This window comes from Echeneis naucrates, chromosome 6 (genome assembly GCF_900963305.1).
Source record: "Echeneis naucrates chromosome 6, fEcheNa1.1, whole genome shotgun sequence".
NCBI classification, from domain to species: Eukaryota; Metazoa; Chordata; class Actinopteri; order Carangiformes; family Echeneidae; genus Echeneis; species Echeneis naucrates.
Genome location: NC_042516.1, coordinates 5,180,507 through 5,207,460, shown reverse-complemented (window position 1 = coordinate 5,207,460; position 26,954 = coordinate 5,180,507). Strand labels below are relative to the sequence as shown.

General features: G+C 41.7%; 1 protein-coding gene across 1 annotated transcript; it reads right to left on the bottom strand.

Annotated features, from left to right (window-relative positions):
- Positions 1-343: 343 nt before the first annotated feature.
- klhl32 (kelch-like family member 32) lies at positions 344-26,250 on the bottom strand. Its single transcript, XM_029504188.1, has 10 exons — positions 26,106-26,250; positions 20,431-20,608; positions 16,196-16,303; positions 11,535-11,633; positions 8,542-8,757; positions 5,569-6,295; positions 5,335-5,393; positions 3,885-4,077; positions 2,633-2,727; positions 344-1,588 (listed from the first exon to the last, which is right to left on the bottom strand). The coding sequence occupies exons 1-10, from the start codon at positions 26,108-26,110 to the stop codon at positions 1,427-1,429; spliced, it is 1,842 nt and encodes a 613-aa protein (XP_029360048.1). The 5' UTR covers positions 26,111-26,250; the 3' UTR covers positions 344-1,426.
- Between the last annotated feature and the right edge of the window lie 704 nt (positions 26,251-26,954).

Genomic DNA, 26,954 nt, shown 5'->3' with positions numbered 1-26,954 from the left:
GGAGAGTACTGTTTGTTCCAATTCTCTCTTGCGCCTTTCCAAGTCGCAGCAATCTCATGCAATCCGGCTTTAGTTTGCACCTAATCACATGAAGTCTCACTCCTGTCTCCCACAATCACCAAGTCCCATTTTCTGTCATTGCTAGTCATTTTCCAGCCTCATCAAGCTGCAATGCATACCTCCATCTGAGCAGCTGTCTACTCTGCTGTGTTCTTCTCCAACTGTATCAGAGGTGGTCGGAGAATTCACACACAAGGAGGGAGCAGAGGTGATGCCTTTAATTAGTGTTAAATTATATATTGCTGCTTAATAATTGTCACAGTGGCAAGTCACTTCCCTTCTTTTCCCTTCTCTGCTCCAGCTATTAACAGTTCATAAAATATATTCCATAAATTTAAGCAGAGTCTTTATTCTGAAAACTCTCCATGTATTCTTTTGGACATATTGTTTTGGATAGACAAGGGTATTGCGGTGATCATGTTTTCTCTCTTGGTCAAAGTGTCTTTGAAAATCAGTATGAAGCAGTGTTGTTATTGTCATATCGTATAGACACTTTGAAGGATATTCGCCAGATATGAGTAACAACAATGACCAAACATACAATTGAACAAGAACAGTCTTAGGTCATGAGCTTATTTTAGAAAAAAGAAAAAAAAAATCATCCTCGCTTACGCAGGTTGACATCATACAGACATACAGTATGTTACTGCTTGAAGAAAAAAAAATCAATTAGCGTTGTACTTATTTGAGCTAAAACATTACATGGTCATTCATGCCCTGATGAGCTTCAGCCTCAGGCGCTTGATACTTGTTAGCCCGATATATAATTTCAAAGTACAAGCAAGTCAGGGAGCAAACAGGCTTTCTGCTGTTAATCTTGAAAACCAATGCTCTGTGCTTTCAGGCTTTCGGAGATATTATGTCTTGATTTTCTCTAGAAAAGCACCTTGAATGGGTTAAAAAGGGCAATTTCTTAGCTCTCCTGGGCAGTTAGCAAACTGAGCAATTCACCACAAATTAATTCATTGGTAATAAGACTGGCATAGTGTTCCTCTCTTCTAAGGGAATTAAACTCTCTCCAGCGTTATTTTTTTCCTTAACTCGCTCATTGCATCTTCACTGGACGTCATGAATGGCTTCTGTCTTTGGGGAAATACAACAGTAATGCTGCTGTGTTATGACAGCTGCTTCTGTCTGAGTTTCCTCGAAGCTTGCAGAATAGCATGGCTTTTGTAGATCAGGAAAATCACATTTGGGTCTCAAAGAAATCCCTGTGCACTCATGTGACAGGTTCCAGATGATTACTATGATCAGGTACGTTTTTTGTCAGTCACATTTGCAAACACGGGCTGTCCGGAGTTTAACAGATGCTCCCCTGTCCTCTGACTGCGTGTTCATGTGTTCTAACGTTTTGTTCGTCAGCGGTTTAGACAGCACCTATTCTGTGATGTGGTATTTGGAGAGTCTGTAGGTTTGGGCAGGTGAAGTAAGGAGCAGGGAGGAAACAAGCTGTTATGCCATTGGAGGCAAATGGCAACGTTGGCCCGTAGAAAACTTCCTCCTTCCCCTCTGTGCTCAGATCCAGCACCTGGAAACATGACATTTAAATAATAATATATGATTTTCCTCATAAAGCATAAAGCATGACAGTGATTTGTATAATGAGTAGATTTTGTCTATGTTCACACTGTGGCATTTTCCATCACTTTGATAAATACCGAAAGGTAACTACTCACTGGATAACACAAACATGATTCCTCAGGAATCAAAATGACTTTTGCCATCCCTTAACTATTCCCCTAGCACTAATACAAGGGTGTATATGTGTAAATATATAAACAGCTGTTTATCTGGTACACACATCAATCCAGCCATCATGAGTAGCCAGCATTCAGCTCAAAGTGCAACCACACTAAGCTGCTGATATGTCACTAACTTGTGTGTTACGGAAAATGAATTACTGTACACTTTATAAGGTAACTTTGGAGGGTAACCACCTGATGGTTCCAGCATTTTAAATAAAAAGAGCTTCTATGTTTTTCAGGGCATATGACTGAAAAAACTGTAGTGCCGTTAAATGTGGAGTTAAAAGCACTCCAGCCATTAGACGTTCAATATAGTACAGCCCAGACCTGCCCTCTAACAATAACCATTCTTACAGTTACACGATGGAGACTATTTCCCTCTGATTCAGCAGTTTGCAGACTGAAACAATGCAAGGTGTTGGCCTGGGGTTAAGGATGTTGTTTGATCAAAAACAATGACAGATACGGAGCACAGTAAAACGAATACGCAACATATAGGCAGGTGGACTGTGTGCATTATTCCTCTTCTCTATATTTATATTCAAGTGCAGTAATCATGGTACCGGTTTATCTCAAACAAGTTAGATAGCATGTGCTTAACTGATGGAGAAAAAACACTTTCCACAAACTATCTGGCCGCTGGCCTCATTATATCACATAAGATGTATGGTGTACTTTAGTGCAACGGGTATTTTAGAATTAGTCCACTGCTGTTTCACTTTTCTGAATGAGCAACATAACGACAGAATAGCTGAATTCATATCACATGTGATCTTTGTGAAGCATCGCAGCAGTTAGACAATAAATCTAAAAGCCACGTCTCTCACCTGAATGCATGCCAGAGGCTCGTTGGTCCAAATGGAGTACCCTCCAACCACGTAGATCCTGTCATCGTGGACGGCTATTCCTGACTCGTTCTGACCTGAGGAGGACAAGAGCCGACACAATGCTTCACTGTGCCAAGCAGAGGGCATTCTGACAATATGACTTCCACATCCCCTGAGAGGCAGAGAGGGAGATAAATGGAGATGGGGCCAGGGTGTGAGTGTGTGGAGAGTTAATATTGTGCTCCTGTTCTCTTTCCCGTGACTTTGTCTCAAACTTTTACTGATAAGAGAGGAGGAAGGGATCCGAAAACAAATGAGGAAATTCATACAATAGGAGAGATGGTGGGAGGGAAAAGTAAAGTCACGTGGACTTTAAACCGCGTTGAGTTTTCATTACAGACTACAGCAGTTCATTAATGCGACCATGGCCTTTGGTATAGGCATGGCAATAGGATTGCATTTTCATTTTATATCATCCCATCACCCCCACACAGCTCAGGCAGGGAGGCATTATATGGAATGTTTTTACGTAATGAGAGGAGGTAAAAACAGAGATTCAGTCAAGATATGTTCCTGGTCAAGCTAGCACATATGACACATTATTGAAGTTAAAAATGCCCTATGATCAAAATGAATTATCATTAAAGTCACTGTAAAATTGCTTTTAAATCACAAGCAAGTCTTTCTAACATTAACGATGAATTAAGATACAATCAAAGCTGAAGTTTGAAAAAGAACAAAGGTACAACAGGTATTATTTATTAAACACATGCAAAAAAAAAAATCTAAGCTAATTTTCTGCTTCAACAGGATGTGACAACTTTAATAGAAAAGTTGACCAACTGAAGAATTTCAATATAATTAATACTAAGTCGTAATTTTGCTAAAACAGTAAATTTTTTCAGCAATGCTAACGTGCTGTTGTTGTAGTAGAGTTAGTTAATAGCAGTGGGGCCTTTCAGCTTTTTCACTGGACCAGCTGCATTAGAAGAAAAAGAAAATCTACAAAAACAAAACCACAAAAACACAAAAAAAAAAAACAATACAGTGAGCTAAAACACACTAATTGGCTCTGCGGAGCTGAAGCTAAATAATCCTAAACATTTTTTTCCCAAGCATAGCTTCATTTATTCATTGTTTCATTTTTTCATTAGGTTTTATTGTCTGTTGTGTGATATGCCATGTCACCACTGCTGTTGTTATTTGTGTTTTGTGCGTGTTCACAGATGTGTGGTTCCTTCACTTTTCCCACCCGTTAGGAGGCTGAAGGTGCAGCGAGTCCACTGGTCCAGGTCCATGTTGTACGAGTCGATGTGGCGGACGAGGATGCGGTCGTTGTTGTAGTCCAGGTCGTTGCCCCCCAACACGTAGAGCTGCCTCCTCACCGCTGTCATGACGTGGTAAACTCTCCTCTGCAGCATGGGACTGCGGGCCAACCACTGGTCCTGAAGAGGGAGTGGAGGTGGTGGAGAGTGGATGAGGTAGTTAGAGCAGATGGAAGGAATGAAAGGAGGAGGTGAGATGTAGTACGAATAGAGAGGGAGGGGGGCAGAAACAGAGCGGGTGGAGAGAGAAGCAGGATGAATAAGAAGATTAATATTTAAGCATATCCATGCATGGGTAATTGATGTATGCACAGTGCTAGATAAATAACGTGACACTAGAGCTCTGGTTTGTACTAATGACTTCCCTCCCTATTTCTAATCATATGTTTCAGCCACTCCATTTTACACCAAGGATCCCTGCTCATTTCACTAAGTGTGTTGTAGCTTATTTTGTGTCACCGCGTGTGTGTGTGAGAGAGAGAGAGAAAGAGAGTGTGTGAGTGCTTGATTGAAGCAGAGAATGAAAGTGTGTGAAGTGTGTGTGTGTGTGTGTGTGTGTGTGTGTGCGTGTGTGTGTCTGCTGGGAGCTGACGGGTGGCCATCTGTTGAGGGTAGAGTGGGTGGGGGGTTGCTGTTGCTCTGGCAGGTGAATGTAAATTCATGGTGAATACAAATGAGACGCTCTCCCTACCTCTTTCATTCGCTTCTTCGCTCCCTCACTTCCACGCCAACATGTACAAACACAGGCCCATATGGATATGCACCTCTCACTTATACACGCTGCCTATCTCCAAACCATATACAGCCTCACTGAGATCAGGCTTTTTTAACAGCTGGCTCATAACATACACAACTTGCACATCTTCCTACATTCCACTGTAGCGATCCCCCATTTGCAAATACATATTCATTAACATACAGTGTGCAACAAAATGAATATACATACATTTGATGATGATATTTAGGATTAACAACACTTGAAGAAGAACAACTGAGCGGATTTATTTTAATGCCCAGTAGGACCAGGGATCGTGGTTAATTTACCTCAGCATACTGCTGAATAGATTGTAGTGTTCCATATATATTAAGGTAGTTTTCTTATTTTCATGCCTTTTGTTTCAAATAATTTCCATACGGTGTGAAAATAAAGTAACAGACTCTTGACTCCTGCTTGTGTAATCAGTCACAGCAAACATGTGGGCTCTGCACTATTGTCCTGAAAAAAGTCACTGTTGTTATGCTGATGGTTTAGGGGTGGATTTTCTATTTTTTCCCAATAGGCACTGGGGTGACTGAACTTCTCCTTCACATTGCACACTTTCAAATTTGTCTAAGTGCTGTTGAATTAATGCGTGAAGCGACATCACTTTAGGTTACCTGTTCTGGATCGTACACCATTAGGCGATTCTGGTACTGAGCTGTGTTTGTCACCCCACCTATAACACAAAGGAACAACAGTCTGGGCTTTTATCAGAGCGTGTCAGATTTATGTGCAAATATGCATGAAGCGGTGTACGTCTTAGCTAAATGTGAGCATTGTGTCTGCGAATGTATGTGTACAGGTGCGGAATTTCAAAAAAAGTAATTTGGTCCTCCCTGATGATTGTTTACCTGAGACCCAGAGCAGGTTGTCAGCCACACAGCCGGCATGGCAGGACAGTGAGCGGTCAAAAGGTTGGACAAACATCCATTTGTTCTTCTTGGGACAGTAGCGCTCCACAGAGGGCAACACCTGCCTCAGCTCGTTCCTGCCCCCCACTGCATACAGGTACTGACCCAGAGCTCCTAGGACAAAGTGTTCTCTGCAGGCCTTCATGGGGGCTATCTCAGTCCACCGATTGCCCCGGGGGTCATACCTACAAGCAGTCCTTACTGCGCATGTCCTTCCAGTTGCGTGTTCCACTTCACCACCAACAACAAATAGAAAGTTCCCCATTACGGCCACACAGTGGTGGCTGCGTCCAGTGGGCATGGGTGCCAGCTCGCTCCAGTTTGACCCACCTGCTACACGTACATGCTCCTGTACGGCTGGATTGAAGTACCGCAGCTCCCTGACTCTGCTGACCTCCCGTTTGCGCCCTCCGGCTATGTACAGGGTGAGGGACTGGAAACGAGGCCTGGTGCGGGCTGACTGGCGGAGAGGCTGGGCAAAGGTGGTATGATGATAGTCAAGAGCTTCGTCCACCAGGGCGGCAGCAGTAGGGCTAGACTGGACCAGAGGATGGCTGTGGGCAAGGTGGTGGAGGGTGGGGACGTCCATCAGGCCATAGCGGACGTGCCCAAGAAGATCCTCAGTGTACTGGTAGCGACAGTCGTGTTCCAGCCACAGAACAACCAGCTAGAGACAGAAAGACAGAGAGAGAAGACTCATGGTCTGGACCTGCAGTCATTACTCTAGTCAGAGACCAAAATAATATGACACCTATTGATATGATTGAGGTTCATAGTAGGCTCACGCAGTTCTCTCATTAGGTGGCTGTTTGATCAGCAGCACGAATTCTGTTAAATCAGAATTAAATCAAGGATTTGCACAAACTCTTCAACTCTGAACCTTTTTTCTTTTCTTCGTTACTGGTAAAACTAGTTGAGTCAGTACTGTTTATTTCAGATGTTAGTTGTTGCAGAGGCAGATAAATGAAATGACAGTATAACGAAATGTGAAGACAAAAAAAAAAAAAACTGAGCTGACTTAGTGTCTCAATAATTTTTAATGTGATCCCATTTGAAGAGAGCGGGCAAAAGGAAGAATTTAGGATATGGCAAGACAAGAAACTAAGAACAGAAAGAGGGAGGAAGATGAAGGGTACAAGAGAAAAGGACAGAGAGAGGCAACTTGGAGTCAGTATGAAAATGTACAAAAGATAATAGGAAAAAATTAGAAGGTTAAAAAAATAACAAATGAAGAAGGCAAAGTGAAGGAGAATGTCTCGGAAAAAAAAAAAAGGCTGCTAATCATAATTGTTTTTCTAGACACCTACAGGCTATTATTGCAAGGCTGAGGCAAGCTATCGCTGCATCCACACTCTCACACACACACACTCACATTTATTAATCAGTAGCATTCAATACACAGACTGTAAATATCCACAGGGACCCTCCTTTGTTTAATGCAGGCAAACTGGGTCCTGGAGAAGAGATTTAATTGAACTTGAGATCAGCACAAGGTTATTTAGCTGTGGTGAGGTAAGGATGTGGGCGAGATGACGAGAGAGCACCGATGCCATTATCAGGAGCAGAAGTGGTTTTTAACATCATGTGTGCAGAGACTGAAGATTTAGGTGTAGAGCGAAGGGGGGGGGGGGGGGGGGGTGCCAACAAGGAGGACCATGAACAGAGCAAACAAACCCAGGACAAAACTCACAGTATTATAACAGAAACCATTGCACGGTGTTTGGTGGTTGATGCATGCAGAAAAATACTCAGTATGTCCAAACCAACACCAAAGTACTTTTCCTTTATTTCCCTGTCAATCCACAACCGTACATTTGTGAATGTGTAACAAACATGCAAGTTGAGATTGTTTGTTTGTGGTATCTGTGCCACTCTTCTGTCTCTGCCTCCCTTTCTCTATCGCTCACCCCACCTCCCTCCTCCTCATAGCTCTGAAGTGACTGTGTGTGTGTGTTCATGTATGTGTGTATGTGCATGCGCACTATGGCAGCTGACTGTGAAGGTCATGCTGCATCACACAACTTCCTGAGGGCACAGAATAAATCAACTCCTTCTCCCTCCTTCCCCTCTGTACTGAAAGAGAAAGTGGGAGAAAGTGTGTGTGTGTGTGTGTGTGTGTGTGTGAGAAAAGGAGAGAGAGTGAAGGGAAGCGATAGCGAGGGAGAGAGTTGAAGGGAGGGGTAAGCGACAGAAAGGAAGAGCAAAGGATGGCAAGAAAGACAACGGAGGAGAAAAAGAAAAAAACAAAGTCAGAGAAAATGTGATTTCCAGAGCGCGGGAGACTCGAAGAAAACTCTGAGTGACAATGATTGACGGCTAAGCTATATCTGTCCAGTATTGGTGTGCAAAGCACCCCCCCCCCCACCCCCCTACGCTTTTGAACGACAGCCCCCGCTTGCCGTTTGCTTCCGTCTGATGCCCAAATTAACCTTCTGGGCGAAGTGAAGGAGGCCCAAAGCAGCCTAATCAGTGGCTGATTATGGCGGCGGCGGCTGGCTAAAGGGTCAGGGTAATTGTGCCATCAGAGGCCTGATTGTTTTCAATCAGACGGGCGGCCGAGTGACAGCTGTGGGATTGGGGCCCTGATGGAGCTGCGGTGGGCCTAATCAGAGAAGAGAAGGCGAGAGAGACAGAGGGAGAGAGATCTAGGGGGGTTGTAGGGAGAGTAGGAGGAGGAGGAGGAGGGGAGGCTGATTGGTGCAAATGAACAGTCAAAACAGCAAGTCCCCACCCTGCACTACCAACTCACTCCACCATCCCAGCACTTCATCACACATGCACACACACAGCACAGTGAGAAACATGACATAAACAAACAATACATGGTATACAGATGGCGGTGTGTAGTCTGTTGTTTAGTAGTCTGTGTGCCTTGTTTTGTGCCATGCACACACACACACACACTTCCCTTACCTTCCATATCTCCTCCTCACTCAGGGAGGTGAGACGGTCGCTCTTCAGCACCTCTCTGAGGAGGCGGTAGGGCAGCTGCAGGGCCTCGTCTTGCCGGCTCTGGCTCAGCTCAGACAGATGCTCCACCAGGAAGCCCACCACAGCCTCCTCCAAGGCTGGGAGGTGGAACAGGTCAGCCACACGGTACAGCTCCAGGTAGTTTACACTGCTCAGTTCCTGTGGGATGAAAACACATGCAAAATACAGATGAGTGCACTTCTTACTCATTTACATAAGTTGAAAGGATCCAAAGACAACTGTCAGATTGCATGATGTTAAAATACACCATAGTAACTCATGGTAAGTGTGCCTTTGTACAGTATATACTAGTGCTCTCTTGTGTGTGTGTGTGTGTGTGTGTGCGCGCGCCTGGCCAAGCTGCCCATTTAAAAGCTCCAGGAGACTGCTCTCCCTCCTCTCCTGGATTTTTAATGTCTTAGACCAGTTTCCATTAATTAGACCTTTGTGTGAAGACAAACACGTCCGGTTCCGGTTGATTTCAAGTGCTCTTTATTTCAAGGTAAAATTTTCCTCAGCACTTACAATATGCAAAATGTGCTGGAAGCTACTTTCAGGAAAACTGTCGCTCAGATGTAGTTTCTTATTTGATCCTGTGAGACCATTTCAAATGAATGTAACATTTGCAAACATTGTTTTTTCGTTTTTTTTCCTTCGTCTTTTTTTTTTTTGTTTGTTTGTTTGTTTTTGTTTTTGGACATATTGGGACTAGATGGTCATGTCCATTTATTTCAGGGTCCTCATGAACTGGCAACACAGATGCCAAAAGTAGAGACGGGCAGATAGAGAACAGCCGTAAATGATATAAACTAATAATGTGAGTAGTGGGATAAGGCTGCCATCTTCTGGCTCGCCTACAGCACAAACAGTGTAAACATGCATCAGTGAGTATGTTCCCCTCTACCACGGCTCATCTTATAATAATAATGATAATAATAATAATGCCTTATTCTCTAAACTTTTAAAGGTGATATTTTGCACTGAAACTCACCACATTCAATTCTGCTTCTATTACTTCTATTAGTGTTACTAATAGTTATACTTATTTTAATCCCTAATATCACCCAGAAAATGTGTAGTGTATTTTACCTTTAGATTTTAAATAGATCAATGGCCTTCAATAAATATGACATAATTAAACAGCAACAGCTGCAATCACACACAGTGAATGTATCACAATCTAAATGTTTGATTAGAATAAATTCAAAGGAAGGATTATACTGAGCAAATGTGGTACTGATCAATAATTCAAAATTCAATTAACTGACTTGTGCAAATCAGTATCCATCATATACGAGGTGGGTAACGGTGACTGGCTGATATATCTCATTTTCAATCTGCCCAGGAAGAGTGTATTGGGAAATCAATGTTATTAGTCTGGCCCTCTATTATCTACTCAAACTGAACAGCAAATATGATTGTGTGATTTGACTCGTGATGAGCACACACGTTCGTAAGGTATAGAGCTGACCACACAGGGAACGGAAGACTAATAACTATTTGCAGTAGTCAACACACAGACCAGCAGAGATGAGGCTTTTACAGCCACCAGATGTCAGGGTAGAGCAAAGTTTACCATCATGATGCAGCTGTCAGGAAAAAAAATTGAAAGCGATTACAGTGTGGTGGCACGGATCTGAGGATGTAGTCACCAGATGAAACACACGCTCAAACACACAGTAATTATGTGCAATTGGTAAATGCAGTAGCTTGCTTATGTGTGGAAAGAAGTGGTTTTAAAATGCATTCCAGTCAAACATTCTTCCATTTTCTACCACTTATCTGTTTCCAGGTCGCAGGAGGTGCTGGAGCAGATCTCAGCTCACACTCAGACCTACAGACAATTTAGAGTCACTAGTTAACCCAAACATGATGTCTTTGGACGGTGGGAGGAAACCCACGCAGGCATGAACATGGAAACTCCACACATACACACACACACACATATATATGTATGTATATTCTCATCTTGTCATTCGCGCCGAGAATTTTACACTACACACCATGCCCATCTGTCGATGCAATGCTTTTTGATAATATTCACAGCTTTCCTATTACACACAGACACATCACACACCAATGTTAGATCAGGGGCAGTTTGGAGTTCAATTTCTTGCACAAGGACATCCAGGCAGGAGGAGCCAGGTATCGAACCACAGAACTTCTGACTGGTGGTATAGAATGCTCTTTAATGACCTAATTTGTCTTCATCTCTATCAGCTTTTGGTATTGTCCCCAGAGGACAGTGGGTTGGCCTTGACTCTGTTCCAACACAGCCTCCTTTGTCTCTAAAAGCCAACAGGGTGGCCTAGTTCTTGAAGGGATCCAGACTAAGGCACCTTAACTGACAAGTATCCACCTTTTAAAGCAAGACACTGATTTTGGCTCAAGGGCTTCTAATTAAATCTGACCTGTAACTACTTTGTGGTGAAGTGATACACCAGAGCAGTATTTACTGATTGCTGCAGAGAGAAACCAATGAATCAATTAATTAGTTCATCTCATACCAATGCAATCTGCTGTCTCTGACATCAAGTTCAGAGGGCACGCTAAACTTGCAGCTGTATATCAGTCCTCACTCTGCCTTTATTGATGTTCCCGTTCCCTCCACAACCTGAAAATCCTGGTCCATGCTGCTCTGCTGTTTGCACAAAGGGGAATACTTTTTGGTTTCTAGTGCACTTTAATAAATCTGTTGAATTAATTGTTATCCTGAAGCTATCCAAGTTTGAGTTAAGTGGCCCATCTGTAATTGCCTTTGCCAGTCCCTGCTGACAGGATCAAATGGACCAACTGTTCCAGAGAGGAAAGCACCTCTCAAAACCCAAAGATTTCCATTAATCTGATGGGATCCCTGTAGTGTGAATGGGTTACTCTTCTGATTTCCTTTTATCAAGTCCCCACTTATGCAAGCACAAAAGGACAAGTGTGTGTACCTGGATGAGGTAGTGGGAGCAGAGGCTGAGGAGCTCCAGCAGCTGGAGGTGGCTGCCTGCAGACAGGACATCCTGGATGACGGCTGGTTCCAGTAGAATCTGGACAGAGGACATAGATGAGGTTTCTTTTTATACTTCTTTATTTTTTTCTGGATTTCACAGTCACTTGAATGAGTGCTACTTTTCAACGCAGTGATTGCTGCAGTGGAAATACTCAAATTCTATAAATTTCAGCACATTATTTTGTTTATGTATTTCCAGCTGAACTAGCGACCTGTCCAGGGTGTACCCCGCCCCTCGCCCGATGTGAACTGGGATTGGCTCCAGCGGCCCTGCGACCCGGGAACAGAAAAATCGATTAAGATGGATGGATTTCCAGCTGATGCAGGTGGTATTACTGTGATCTGAGCCATTCTGTATCAAGTTAATTTATTTTATCCATTTAAGGTTTGTTGTTAAAAATCCTTCATTATATAATGTTCTTCTCTAAAAAAAGTTTATTGGGAGTATCAGTGAGTGTGGCAGCAATAAGGCTCTGTTGTGTCACAGATCCCAGGCAAGAGTGAGAGTTTATGTTTGCTCAAATTTCTTTTTATATTGAATATTTAATTTTGTGCGACTCTGAAATATTTGCAACTGCTAACCATATATTTCATATTTGTTACTGACTTAAGGAAGAGGAGCAAAAACACTGGACAAAAATGTGCTGCAAGGACCATATGGCAGTGAGTGTGAATTATAGAGCTGACTAATTTGTGTTTGCTAAGTTCCTGTCATTGATAAGTTGGAGTACATCACAATATGAAGCTTAGCAAGAGTTCACACAGGAAGACTCCTGATCTCCTTACATAAGGTCCCAATCGCCATTTCTCGCTATCGCTAAGCTCCACAATCTTGCTCTCCCTTTCATCCAATCACAACCCATAAGTCAAACTTTAAAATTCACTTCCGTGCAACAAAGAATTTGTGGCCCGCCCCTTCACCCACTCAACTGTGGACACTGGACCAAACAAACCACATGATCACTTCGTAAAAATGTGCCCGTCCTGCTTCCCATGGGGATCCGACTCTATTTGGGGTCTAAGCGCCAAAGTCTTTTCTTTTTATTCTCAATAAATTCAAATGTGCATCTTATTTGTCACTCTCTGTTTTCTCCCTCTGATTAGTCTGCTCATAGAAGTACACTGTTAAAAAATGTCAATAGTTTCAGTATAGTTATTTTATGCACAATGTTTATAATTTGATGTTTAAGGAATAAACACGAAGCACAGTAACTATCTGAAGCTCTATTTTGTTCCATCATTTAGATTCACTGAAAATCTTGTCTGTAGTCCAGTTTTTCATTTTTATTTTTTATCCTGTTGCATTCAAGACAGGGGGTGTGAGCGTTACAGTCTGCACAACAAACCAAAGACTGCTCTATCAATGTGTTTGGTTCACCATTACCATTCTCCGAGCAATGCAACATATTCCCACAATTATTACAGCATTGATTGAGCCAAAATGCTTCCTGACGCACTTGTACAGCAGCTGAAATGATCTGCTGAAAGCTTCCCTCTGTTTCCTCCATACTACCCACCCATATGCAACATAAAAGCCTGTACCACAGCCAAGTGATAGTGCTGGGCTCTCTGGAGTAGAGCCAGTGAATATGAGTTGTATGGAGGGCAGACTGCCATTTCCGTGTGAGGATACTCAGAGGACCGCATGATGTTAAATGTTCAATCCATCAGGCTTGACAGGTCTTGTGTACAAACAGTGGACTCACCTCCTCCAAATGAAACCGAGTTTCCTTTAAAAAGGATGGAACAAACCTTTTGATAATCTAGTCCCACAGTCTGCCCTACATAGCCAAAGAGCTGTGACAGAATCAGTAGGGAAAGTGAGAGAAATACAATTCTCATTTTTTATGATCGGGAAAAAAAAAAAAGCAGCTTATGTTTTCCATTTAAGCAAAACAGATTAGAATGCAAATGTCTTCTTGTGCATATTTGCCCACTCACTGTTGTGAAAAACAATATCCTACCTCATAAAAATAAACCCACCAATTGACCAGCATGTTAGCAGTCATGTGCAACAGTTCATTTGAAATCATCATCCAACATGTTAGAACAATAAAATATTTCACATAGAACCACAGCCGCTTAGAACCAATGGCCAGCAAGCTTTGCTGATTTGTATTTTGCTTCTTCACTGCAATTAGCTTCCACTACACATTCTCATTTATCACAGTGTTGCTTCCCGCCAGGCATGGGCAAACATCCAGTAAACTACCAGAACAACATGTGGGCTTTTGTAAACTTTACATATTAAGATGGAAAGCAGCAATGAGTGCTTCTTTGCCCTGGGATGTTTGACCAGGAATAGAAATACTCCAGTCTTCACCAATCAGATTAAATATTCTTCATTTTAGAGGAGACTCCAATCTATGGTCCTACTATTAAACACCACTGATTCTTTTAATTCATAGTCCAAAGAAAGGTGAACAAAAACAACAAACCCTAACGCTTTCCTTTCCTTGTTTGACTCAATCAGCATCATGGCCCGAAGCAATAGCCACCTATAAAATACCAACTGTAATTACTCTAAGTGAAAGCTCCTCATGTCCTGCTCTCCTGTCCACTCTGGAGGCCCACTACAGTGAGAGCACTTCAACCTTACACAGCAGAAGTCAGTTTTATAACACCACAGCTTGTTTAGTGTAGGAGTGCAGCGAGCTTTTGTGCCAGCGGACATTTATTGCGCTTACTACTTGAAGGGAATTTTACCTTGAAGGGAAGGCAAAATTAAAGAGAAGATCCATGTATGTGGCAGAACCTTCGACACATGAACTGGCCCATGTACTTCACTTGACTGTTTTTGCTTTTATGGTGTGAGGAATTTTATGTCTGAGAGTCATAAAAATGAAAAAACTGGGCAATGTTGTCACCCTGGTGGCCTTTGACATGTGCTGAAGGGTTTTTAGTAGGTCATTATTTATGGTTTGGGGATAAGCATATTGCCCTCATCTCATCTGCTATCATCTCCTGTAGGCACACAGGCACTGGGCCAACCAAAGCAGGGCAGCTTTCAAGCCTGCTGCTGACCTACTTACACTGCCTAACCGATTTACTCTTTGCTCATTTCCACGGTGGAAATAAAATTAGGAGTAATTACAAAGTTCCTGGCCTCTCAGTACGCTGCATAATCCATGAGGCTGCTTATTGGGCCAAGCATTGCTGGAACTAAAAAGGTCAAGGGAGTTATTAGAAATGATCACACACTTAAAATTTGTTGATGGGATGAGAAGGCAGGCCACTGACCTGACACACCTTTCCTCAATTTGGTCTTATTCAGGACCATTTATAGTATAATCTCATACAGTTATATCATATCCAAGGACATGCTGCAGTAGAAGCTTATGCTCCTGAGTTGTGTGATAAAAGTGATAAAAAGGCTAAATCCATGTTGTGATTTATTTTAAGTGTTGAAAGGTAAGTACTGTATGCTGACATATATACTTTACTGGAGTACTATTTTATTATTACTATTTCTTTTCTTGTGTTATTTTAGATTTGTGTTCAACTATATTTCAAAGATAAATGTAGCACGTTTTATTATATCAGCAACAGCTGTACATTCTTATGCAAGGCAGTTGGTTGCTTTTTTGAATATGTTTTGGACATCACAGCAATATACACAAGGGTAAAAAATTAAAGGGAAAGCTGTAGAGGAGTGGAGAAACAGGGTGGCCATGCCTCTATCCACAGGGCAACCATCAGTATGAAAATGATTGCATGAGTCATATGCTATGGCCTATAGGGCTTTACACTATCATCAGAACACCAAGCGAGGGAATATAATGTGGAAGAATAGTTTTCAATCATTCAAGATGGACTGGCCCAGATGTACACATCTAACAAAATTTACCTGCTGCTAGTGATTTATTGCATAATAATCAGTGCTAGCAAGTCAGTTCAGCATTTCATTAGCTGGTTGTGGTTTACTAGCATACTGTTATGTGATAGTGTTAGCGGTTGACAACTAGTGCTGTGTACAAGTGTCAGATGGATGGGTAAGCTTAACTGGTGTGTTTGCCTTCATTATCTGCCAATTCTGACAACATGCTGGTTGTTCTTTGACTGTGTCTGTTTGTATTTTAGGCTCAGTTCAACCAAGCTGGTTACTCCGCCGTATTAGGTTTCTTACAGTATCAAAGTTCACGGTAATGTAAAGCCTGTCTCGAATTTTCTGTGACATTGACTATGTCTCCATCATGTACAGAGAGGGGCTTTTTGAGAGGTCAAATGTTTACAGCCAGCTTTGCTTTGATTCATTCTGTTTATTTTACAACACAGGTCAGAAATGTATGTGTGGAAAATTATTTCCATATCAGAAAACGGTGCTAATTAGTGGTTTGGGAGGCTGGAGCCCCGAGCAGGCCAGGTCTTTCAAATGGTGCTGCCTTTCAAGCCAGTGGGGATGATGCAGTGTAACCTGATGAGAACCAAGGAAGTCATAAAGGCTAAGACTAAGCATCCAAGAACATTTTAAATGAACACCAGGTCATGATTAGAGAATTGTGTCAGGATTTGAATCTTCCATCGCCTCAGGTATTCCGTGGATGATATTCAGGATATGTTTCTGCCTGTTCAGCTGTGCTGGCTGTTGCTCATACTTACCTGTCCAGTATAGGCGAAGTCTAAAGCGTGTTTTAGTCCAATGCTGGTCACCCCTTGCAGAGTCACCTCGTCTGCTTCACTCTCCACCATGCACAAGCTGAACATAGCCTGATGACACACAGCCGAAACACAGATTAACTGAGCATACACAACATAAAAGGTATTTTATTCACCACTTTTGGTCCTTTTTTTATAAAAGAAAATGTGGCCAAGCATTGATGCTAGTAAGTTCTCAATATTCATTTTCATGATGATTCTAGGGGGCTGTTTTGTATCTAGACATGCTGAAAAAAAAAAAAAAACAGCTTGATAGTTAATCAAAACTTGCCAGACACAACTATCTAGAACCCTCTTCTGTATTGATTTAACTGCTTTGGTCCCTGGAGGTCAACACAGTCAGTACTTTCTCTCAGAGAGCCTCTCTATCGTTCCCTCCTGTCACGCACACTCACAGCCACACTCCATGTGAAATCAAAGCAGCGGCTGCAGCATCTACAGTCTGACCCTGCTGTGCGTGAGTCCTGCTAGCTGCTAACCAATCAAAGCTATTGACTGGTGTCACACTATGAGGGCTGCAGCGTGGAGGAGTGTTCGAGGAGGGTGATGGGTCGAATGCGGCCATGATGAAGAACGCCTCCGCTACTATGTCTTCTTCGTTATGAGGGACAGCAAGGTTATGAAGATATATTTTCTATTTTGCAATTTGACAAACAAACACTATCAGTTGCTTAGAAAAATAATTGCAGCTGCTGCTGAGAGACTAGCGTGTAACTATGATAAGGTTCAAAGACCCTCAGGCCGATCAGTAAGCAAAGCATCTCTTTCTCTCATAAAAATTACATGAATTCCTACCAAACCTCATCGAATTCTCTCTGATTCATAGGCAATGACCCCCTCTGATGGTGAACGTGATGTGTGAGACAGGTTCGGCTCGACGCCACACTGGGTTTTGACCAAGGCCGACTCATTTCATCTCAGATCTCAGCCTTGTTGATTCACCACTGCGCTAATTAAAAACCCACCACCCACAGGAGGTCTTATGGCTAAACCTGGTGTATGACGGTAGTTGAGCTGTGGTCAGTGTGTCAAGAGGGTAAAACACATAAAGTTGGATACAGGCATATGCAAATAAAAAGCAGAGTGCATGCAACGGAAAACAGCCCACACAATGCATGTTGGCTTCAACTGTATGTTTGTGTGCGTTTGCATGTGGATGCATGTGCATGTGTGAATGTTCCTGACCTTGGTGGAGGAGCTGAAGGAGCGCTGGCTGTGATGGATGGCCCCTCTGGCTTGGGATAGATCTCACAGAGACACATTGAGCTGCTCATTGCAGTCCCTGCACATGATGCTGCAGCAGTTACTCTAACATAACACGAGGATTTATGTGTCTGCTTGCAGTGATCGTACCAGAGAGGACTCATGATTCCTTCTCACGCCCACAGAAATATTACACCACTCACTTAAGTTTTTTTTGTTTTTTGTTTTTTTCTTTCAGTGTGTGTGTGAGTGTCTGAGTGAAATATTGGAATTTCTCTAAGGGCCTGAGAATACAGGTACAGACAAGTGTTTCACACATAAATAATAACATCTTATATTTAATGCCCTCACAATGGCCAAGTCTCAGATGCGCTGGTTTTTGAAGGCAAGTGTGGATACAAGTCGCTAACTGTTCAAATTATGTGCAAATGTTCTTTTTCCTCAGATTTGATCTTTACCATATCATGAAATAGATAAAGTTTACAAGGAGCTGGGGTATGAAACCAAATTTCACATCTGACAAAATAAAAACAACCTGTGAAAAAACACATTAGGAGCAGAGAATACATAACTTTTGAAAGATACACTGATAATGTTACGGTATGTTTATGTGTGCTTTGATCAAAATGTTGCAATAATTGATTACATTTTTCAGGTCATCAAAAAGGACAATGAATTCAGGCTAGGCAAAAACTACTAGATTAGTTCTACTAGTTTGATTGCTTTAATCTAAGTTAAAGTTGGTGTTGGTGTGATGGGAGAATGATTTGTGGACATATTGAGTTTTATATATGTCTCAGCACTGCTGTGCTTTACATTGTGCTCCAAGGTGTTTTCACAGTTTCACAAGTGATGGGCCACAGTTAATGTGTAATGTTTTAATTTTAACCTAGTGCTAACAAATTCTATGTTTGTTTTCTGTATCTGAAAATATATTCATAGGTTTCCCAGAACTATTCATCCTGGTGGTCATCGGACACATTGATGACTTGACTGCTATTAAAAACATTGCATTCTGGACTGATTATGGATAATATAGGGAGAAGACATATAATATGCAAACCCATATATCTGTTTAAACCAACACCATCAGTGCCATTACTCTGGTAACAGCGTTTCTTATATACTGCAAAGAAAACCTGTCAGCTGAGCAGTGAATAATAGAACTAGTTGTTTTTTCATACACCCTAAGAGGTGTGTGTCAGAGTGTTCAGCACGCTGATGTCACCTGAGGGATCAATTTACAGGATCAAATTATCAAATGAAGCTGTGGGAGAAGGCACGTAGGGGCGATTTGCTTGAACTATGTGGTTTAAAATAAACACAGTAAAACCTTAAAAGAGCGCTGTCATCATAAGGTCGTAAAAGCAATAACAGAGGACTATGTAGAGCAGGCTGTATATACAGCGTGAAATATTTCTCAGGGACAATAATAGTGTTTGTTTGATTTGAGCTCTGTCCTGACTGCAGGCCTGGAAGAAAACATTTCTCTGTACGACAATAACAAAAAAAAAAAAAAAAAAGACAGACTTGGTGCGCTTATGTGTGTGTGTGTGTATATGTGCATGTATGAATATGTGTGCATGGGCGTTTTCGCTGACGGTGGTGTGTGATGCTCCTGCAACTGATTTGGCCTTGTCTCCCTGAGCTGTCCAGACATTTCAGTAATGTGACAGCAGCAGAAGAGGCAGGTGACACATTTAGGACAAGTCCCAGATAAACAACCCACACTTGGTCAGGTATTTCATTACAATCACTCACATCCACTGGGCTACATAATGTGTAATAATCACTACTACGTGTGCGTGCAGGTGTTTGTCTTCTGTTTGTGCATGTGAAAGAGGCACAGAGGGAGAGAGAAAACACAGTCACTATTCACGACAGAAGGCACCTTCAGCTCCTTGGTAAATGAGCTAAATGAAACCCAGCAGTGGAGCCAGATGATAATGTTGTTAAGGAATAGAGACACGCAATTAGTTTTCTTGCTTACTATTACAGACTGATCTAATAATTTTGGCACTGGAACAATCGCGTTGCTTGGCTCAGCTAGCGCCTGAAAGAGCAGCGTTTAAAAACAGAGCTGAAGAACAAAGGGAGAGCAAAAGTAAGGAGGACAAACAAAAGGAAGAGAAGAGTGTGACTCGCCCACCTTCAACTCTCTGCAGAGAGAAGTAAAAATAACTTAGACACATAGACAAATATTGACACAGCAGGAATAATCCCCAGGCAACTTGGATGTTAATCTGCCTCTCGTTTTCAAAGAGAGATTACTTTCTACCTCCTAATCTGCTCAATGCCCCTAAATCAAATCTCAACGGTGCACTCTTCCCTGTGTGGCCCATCTCAGAAAATCTCCTGCCTGGCTGTCTGACAGTGTGAATCCACCTAAACCTGCCTCTGTGGTTTAACTACAAGACCAGTGAGACACAACACAAACGCAAACACATCCAGGTGGTTTTGCAAAGGATGATCTGCAGTAGTACTTTTAATTTGGTCTGAAGCTGTCAGTGCTTCCTACTCTGTACCATCTGTGCACATAAACCTAATTTAATTAGAAAAGCTTGACTTCCTTTCAGACATTCCTTGTATGAATGTTTGGCAGCATGGTACAGCTCATGAAACTACATTTAGACCATTGCATATATCACCCTGTATCAGCCTCCATCATTAATCCATGTTAATGAGGTTCTTTCAGCTGGATCACCAGCAGTGAGGCAGGTTTTTGTGGTAGTTCTAATAATCTCCCAACCCCCGAAGATGATTAGATAATATGTTATTGCCATATCTTTCACATCAGCAGTGGGCTCCAATGCCCGACTGATACCTGCTTTGTATACATGTAGAATGGCAAATATCATATTGATGAGACTGTAATCCTAACTGTAATCCCAGACAAAAAACAAAAAACAAAATATCCCTGCTCAGCTACAGAACACATACATTTTCAAGGTATGTAATAATGGTGGAGGACTCACCCTGAAGTAATCACTGCATGCCGCTAGGACGGCTTTGTGGGCGTGGAACTTCTGCTCACCAGCCACCAGGGTGACATCACACAGTAGGCCATCCTTCCTCTGCTGGTTGAGAGCGGAGAGGACCAAGTCCTGGTGGGACTTTGACTGGCAGAGTCTCTGTCCTGTCAGCATCTCCTTACTGCTACCGACACCGACACACACACAGGATATGTCATGAGTGGAGTTGGATTTACAGATAAGACAGGGCTGAGCTATTGTAACACAAACACAAGTGTACTTCTTGTACTAGTCCGCACGCAACTTTTTTCTGCTCTTCTCTTCATTTCACTGATGTCTGTCTTACTATGACACTCCTGCTGCTGTTGTTTTGTGTCATTTAACCCAGTAGCACAAACATCCCTCCTGGGGATTGGACATTTCTTAATGACACCCTTACAGTGTATTTGTCCATGAGGATTACTGGAATTTTGATCAATTGTCTAAGTGATTTGTGTGTCCACCACTTTGTTGCAGACTGTAATTATTCCAGCAACTATTAAATTGCCATGAAGTAGCCAAATAGCATTGTGATCAGGTCAAAGCTTACCTATTTAACTTTGTGCAAAATTCAGTGGCGTTGGAGGATTAGCACTAATGACTTTGGTCTTCACTTATCTTTTCAAGTGGTACAACCACAGAGTTGCCCATAAAAAAACTCTACTACCTGTTGTAACTTTCTTCTAGGGCAATGATCAGATTAACCTATCAATTTGTCCGCTACTGTGTTTTATAACCAAAAATCTTCAAAACAGATGATATTTCCCATTAATACTAATTTAAAAATGTTATCTTATAGGACTGAACGAAATGTGCACATTAGCACAGGCTTTGTCATGGTGGGCATATTTGCATACTAACGTGCATAAGGCTTGGGCTGCTGGCTCTTTAGCTTTGTCTTACTTAGTCTTGTTCAACTTTAGTTATGCTTTAAACCATACTTTACATACTGTACATTACATACATTAGGTAATGTTACAGAAAAAAATAAATTTTGAAGTCAATTTTTTTTTTTATTGTTTTTCTCCCCATTACTTAGGTCTGGACTTTTATATATTTTACCAATAATATCTTATTTAGGTTGTAAAGTTCGTTTTATATTGTAATGTATGCCATTATTAACTATATTTCTCATAGCATGTTTATGGAAAAGCAATATCTTTGAAAATCACAACATTGACCAAAAGGAGTCTAATATGAAGATAGATTCAATCTATTTCATTGTTCTTACATTGCATGCGGAGAACAGTGGGTGTTAAAATATGCACAATGCAGACTATGACGAAAAATGTTATTTATTCATTTTAGACTGAACAATTTAATCACACAAAAGATTTTGCTATGAGTAACATATCCATTATGTGTCTGCACAGACAAAACACTCTCTGCCTGTCAGTTTGTCTTTCACAGTTCTCAAGTCTGATTCTTTACAGTGGATGAGACAAGTACACCAACTACAAGAGTGGATGAGGGACTGACTGGCTGTGTGTATGCTGCAGACTCATGTAGCAGCAACCCATCCGCAGTCTCCCTCGGCTTGTGCGCATCCATCAGCAGCACGCCACCCTGTCTGTCTGAATCCATCTCTGTCCACTTACAGTCCCAGCCGTCCCTCTAAATGCAGCTGTCTGCCAGGAGGCTTGCTCTGTCACCTTCATGGTGATGTAGTGTAAGACAGAGGAAATAATGAGTGCGTGTTGGTGTGTGTGTCTGCGCTCTATGGGCCAATAGTAGGATGAATGATGAGTCAGACTGTTTGATAGTTGGACTCAGCTGAAGGGAAAGCCAGAAGAGAAAAGGACAAAATTGTGGTGCTGGGTGAGATGGCGTGGAAAACGACAGAGATGAAGTGGAGGTGGGATGAAAGAATATATGGAAATACAAAGATGAAAATACTGTTCTCTGACTTTGAGCTGAAAACTCACTCACTCATCTTCTACTGCTTATCTGTTTCTGGGTCGTGGGGGGTGCTGGAGCCAATCTCAGCTCACTCTGGGCAACAGAAACCAACAACCACTCACACTCACACTCAGACCTACAGACAATTTAGAGTCACCTAATAACCAAAAAAAAGGTTGTCTTTGGATGGTGGGAGGAAACACACACAGGCACGGGGAGAACATGGAAACACCTCACAGAAAGGCCCCAGACCAGGAACTAATCCCACGACCTTCTTTTTGTGGAGCAACAGCGCTAACCACTATACCACCATGCTGCAGCTGAGCTTAAAACTATGTGATTTAAACACATTCAAATGACTACTTCAGTGATGAAGTATTTCACTTTAATATAACTGGCTGATTCACAAGAGGCCAATATTTGTTTGAAATTGAGGAAGAAAATGTCAAGATATCCTGATTTAATTTCCCTAACATGGGTTGAATATAACCGAGCCTACATTTCCCAGAATGCTTTTTCTTTTTTTTTTCTTTTTTTTTTTGCTGTCTTTCAGCATGCAGCCAGTGTCAAAGTTCAAACCAAGAGGAGATCATTGTGTGATGTGTTTTTTGTTTTTTTGTTTTTTTAATCTAGACAAAGACCTGGGAGAGCCGAAGAAAATACCAAATTACACAGTTGCTTTCACTGGAAGAGTTTTATTCCCTGTGGCTAGTTAATTGGCATAAATGTATAAAATTGGTGGAGTTCAGCTTTAAAACCACTATGGTTATTTGAGAATCTTGAATTAATTCATTCTATTCTAACAATGTTGGGACACATTGGCCAAAACAAAGATATTTCCGGAAACATGCACATGGTGACAAGGAGTTGTTTGAATTTTTTGTATTGCTAAATAGCCAGCATAAGTATTCACAGCTATTACCGTAATTTAATAGAGCGCACCTGAATATAAGCTGCTAAATTTAAAGAGAAAAACTGTTTTGTACATATATAGGCCGCAATTGTTTATCTGCCGCAGGTGTCGGAAATATGGGAGGAAATGGCATATGGCAGGAATTATGTTACACATTATTTCGCCTTTTCTCCAGATCGATCGACTTTAACTTGAAAGCTGAATCATATGCATTGCTTTGTGTGTTTTCCATGATTAGAGTGTGTGCATGAAGCGCAAAATAAATGACTGATCTGAAGAATTTAGCCTTGTGCATTTAATTTAATTCAAACTATTTCATTGGTCCACTGTGACCTCTTCTGTAATTTCATTGGTCCACTGTGACCTGCTCGGTAATTTTATTGGTCCACTGTGACCTGCTTGGTAATTTCATTGGTCTGATGTGACGCTAAAAGAATTGGCGGCATGAAGCTCGTTACCCGTAAAAATCCATAAATTAGCCACATAGTTGTTTAAGCCGCAGGGTTCAAAGCGTGTGGAAAAAGTAGTGGTTTATAATGCCGAAATTATGGTAACTTTCCAGTCTAGAGGAAATGCTGTTAGTCCAGCTTTGATACCTTTGACAAATTTCATACCTGAAGAGCTGTCTTGCCTTTTTTTATACTGTTATTACCTTGGAAACCCACTAGCCCCAGCCACCTAGCCGCTTCTATTAAAGCTAAAGACAGGAACATAGAAGGCTGGGGCTCTTACCTAGCCACAAAGACAGCACCCTCAACAGCAGATAAAACTTACAAATAGCTCCTTTAAATGAACAAAATAGCTGTATTCTGTTGATAGCTTATTCTGCATTTATTTTTGACAAATCCATATTGAATAACAAAACCAAAACTATATTGACTTGACCTAACTGGCTTTAAACTAAGCAGCTCCACTGTTGGCAAAAATGTGACATACAATACATAAAACTGCATTGCTGTTCCTTCATCGCACAGAGCTGTAGCTCATTGTGACTTGGCCACATGCATGAGCCTGCTGTTAATGCTCACGAACACATCAAATCCACAGCTGATCATGGTCCCCAACAAATCCACTATTATCACTATTATCATAGTAAAGTCGTTTTAAGAAATGGCTGAACATTGTTCAATTAATAGTCACAAATGTCATTGTGACTATTATTTGTTTATTGATGTAGATAGGAAATGTGTTCAGTCGAGATTAATAGAATTAAGAATGAAAGCAAAAGTCAATGAGCATTTTTGAAACAACACAATACAATTATATATATATATATATATATATATATATATATATATATATACCAACCTTCTACTAAGGTTACTTAAGGTTACTACTTCTACCTTCTACTAAGCTCTCATTTTCTAATGGAGCTTAGGAGCCTCCACACAGTTAATAAATGTATTGATCCTTATTGATCTTACACGGATCTCCCTCAGTTTAAGATAAAGAATAATGTGTTTCTGTCTTTCTGGAGCAGACAGAGCTTTTTTCTGTTTATGCCCTGAGCCTTAAGCACCTATTCTCTTAACTTTGACAATTCTTCTAGCTGTTCTTTCCAGGCTTTTAAAGCACAGATGTGGTGGCAGCCACAGGCGGCCAGACTTCTGGGAAGAAAATAGCCAGCTCAGCACTTCTCAAAACAAGCTGGGAGTCCAAATTAAAACAAGTCCTTCTGGTATACCTACAACCTTGACATCAGGTGCTACACACCTAAATCTGATATCCCTCAGTTTCCAGCGAGAAAATACTCAGCAACACCAGAGGGAAACAGAGGTCAGCATGGATGTGCTGAAATCCTAGGAGCTCAGGTAACTCAGATTGAAACATAACACACTCACACACTGTACAGTAAGTTATCCTTTCATATGGCTGCTTTATATGAGGGAGCTTATTTATGTATGTAGAGCACTGTAAGTTGAGGCAGAGCTGAGAGTATACTACCGGCTGCTTCAGCTTGCATCAAGATCTAGTTATCGATCTGTTAATGAGTGACCTTCAGACGCATGGCCACAGGCAAGAGCTACAGATTGATGAGGCAGGGTAGGTGCCTATCCTGTAATCGTGAGTCCAGCCCTGTGACAGTACCACACATGCCGTACACATTTCATACATTTGATTAAATGAGCTATTGCTTATCTTGATTCCGAGGTGATAAAATAAAGGAAATGTACGAAAGCCATATTAGAAAACCCAATAAAGAATGCAAATCAGTACTAATATTCTCTCGCTGGAGTTTAACACACGCACACACACATACACACACACACTTAAATATACATGGTTATATTTTTCTATGAAATTCTAAAAAATTATGATAAATTGAGCTCTCATCATATTGCCTCAGATTAAACATAGCCTATCTGGAAGGCGGATATATTTAGTATGTGATAATCACAACAAGTGGGCCATTGTTCCCCGCAAACCACTGTAATCTCCTGACTGCAAACAACCACAGAGGTAAACGCTGTCTTTTACGCACAACACACAATTAAGATTTACGCACGAACGGCGCGCACGGGCACCGGTCTGTGGAGAAGAAAGAAGATTTTGGGTTTCTAGATAAACGCACACGCCATTAGTGCATTAAACTGTCACGGTCCAAACGCCCCCAGCTGTCAAAAGGTCTCCTAGCAACAGGCCAGCGCCTCGGTCCACAAACCACGGAGCCAGAGGACGGAACAACCTCGAGCACAATAATCCTGTTGCTTCCATCGAGGAGCGCGCTCTGTAAAGCCAGATTCTTTACAGAGCACCTCGTTTGGCCTTTACAGAAATTTGCTGAATTCTGCTGCCTCTTATCTTGATGTGCCACCAGCTTACGCACCTCATGTGAATGTGTTATGAGTCAGTCCCGTCCCCCTTTGGCGTCTCCTCCGCTACTAATGTCATTTGATTTCCGAGCTCGGTCTCTCTCGCATCCGCGGCGGGAGGATAGGGGAGCGCGCGCGGCGACGGCCAGATGCGCTCACTTCTCGCGGACACTTTGTTGCTCTCACTGTAGCACCTAAATTGTTACATTATGACCCCGCCTCTCTACGGTGGTCACATGAATATTGGCACGGAGGAGATACAGCGCCTCCAGGTGGATAATTGCAACATGGCAAACCGTGTGAAAGCCCGTTTGGTTTGCTCCATATAGCGTGATGGGCGCCGGTGTGAACACTATGGATTCTCTTGGGATTTTAGAGGGCTGTACAACACGAGGAGTATTCTGCTTATATAGTCACAGATAACCTACCCTACGTCGTTTTTAACAAAGCCTGTACGTGCATCAGTGTTTTGTATTTCCCTGGATACTTTGATACAATTTCAATACAATAAATCTGTGGATGATCTTCTTCAGGATACACCGAAAGCTCTGTGAGGTTACTTTTCAATGGCTTCAAACTGTGTTGGCATTTGATTGATTCCCTAAAGCTGGATATTAGTCCTTTAAACTAATTTGATAAATGCCGCTACATGGACGTCACACCATCTAGCGATATACTACAAAACTACACCTACACCCTCATTCACCTATCTCTTCATCTGTACGTGAAAAAACAATAGCACCTCCTGTTGATTGGATGTGAAAAGAGTCTACAGACTTTCCCCACATTTAATGTATATATAAATATCCTGTATTAAATAAACCTGGAAGCATTCTACTGTTTTGCTGATGTATTGCAGTTCA

Bases quoted from the DNA above. Each gene is read 5' to 3' on its own strand.
- klhl32 (XM_029504188.1), bottom strand. The intron at 6,296-8,541 runs GTAAGGGAAGTG...TTCTGTCTCTAG, and splicing joins GTGAGGAGGAGATATGGAAG to CTGGTTGTTCTGTGGCTGGA. The intron at 2,728-3,884 runs GTGGGAAAAGTG...TGTCCTCCTCAG, and splicing joins CACCTTCAGCCTCCTAACGG to GTCAGAACGAGTCAGGAATA.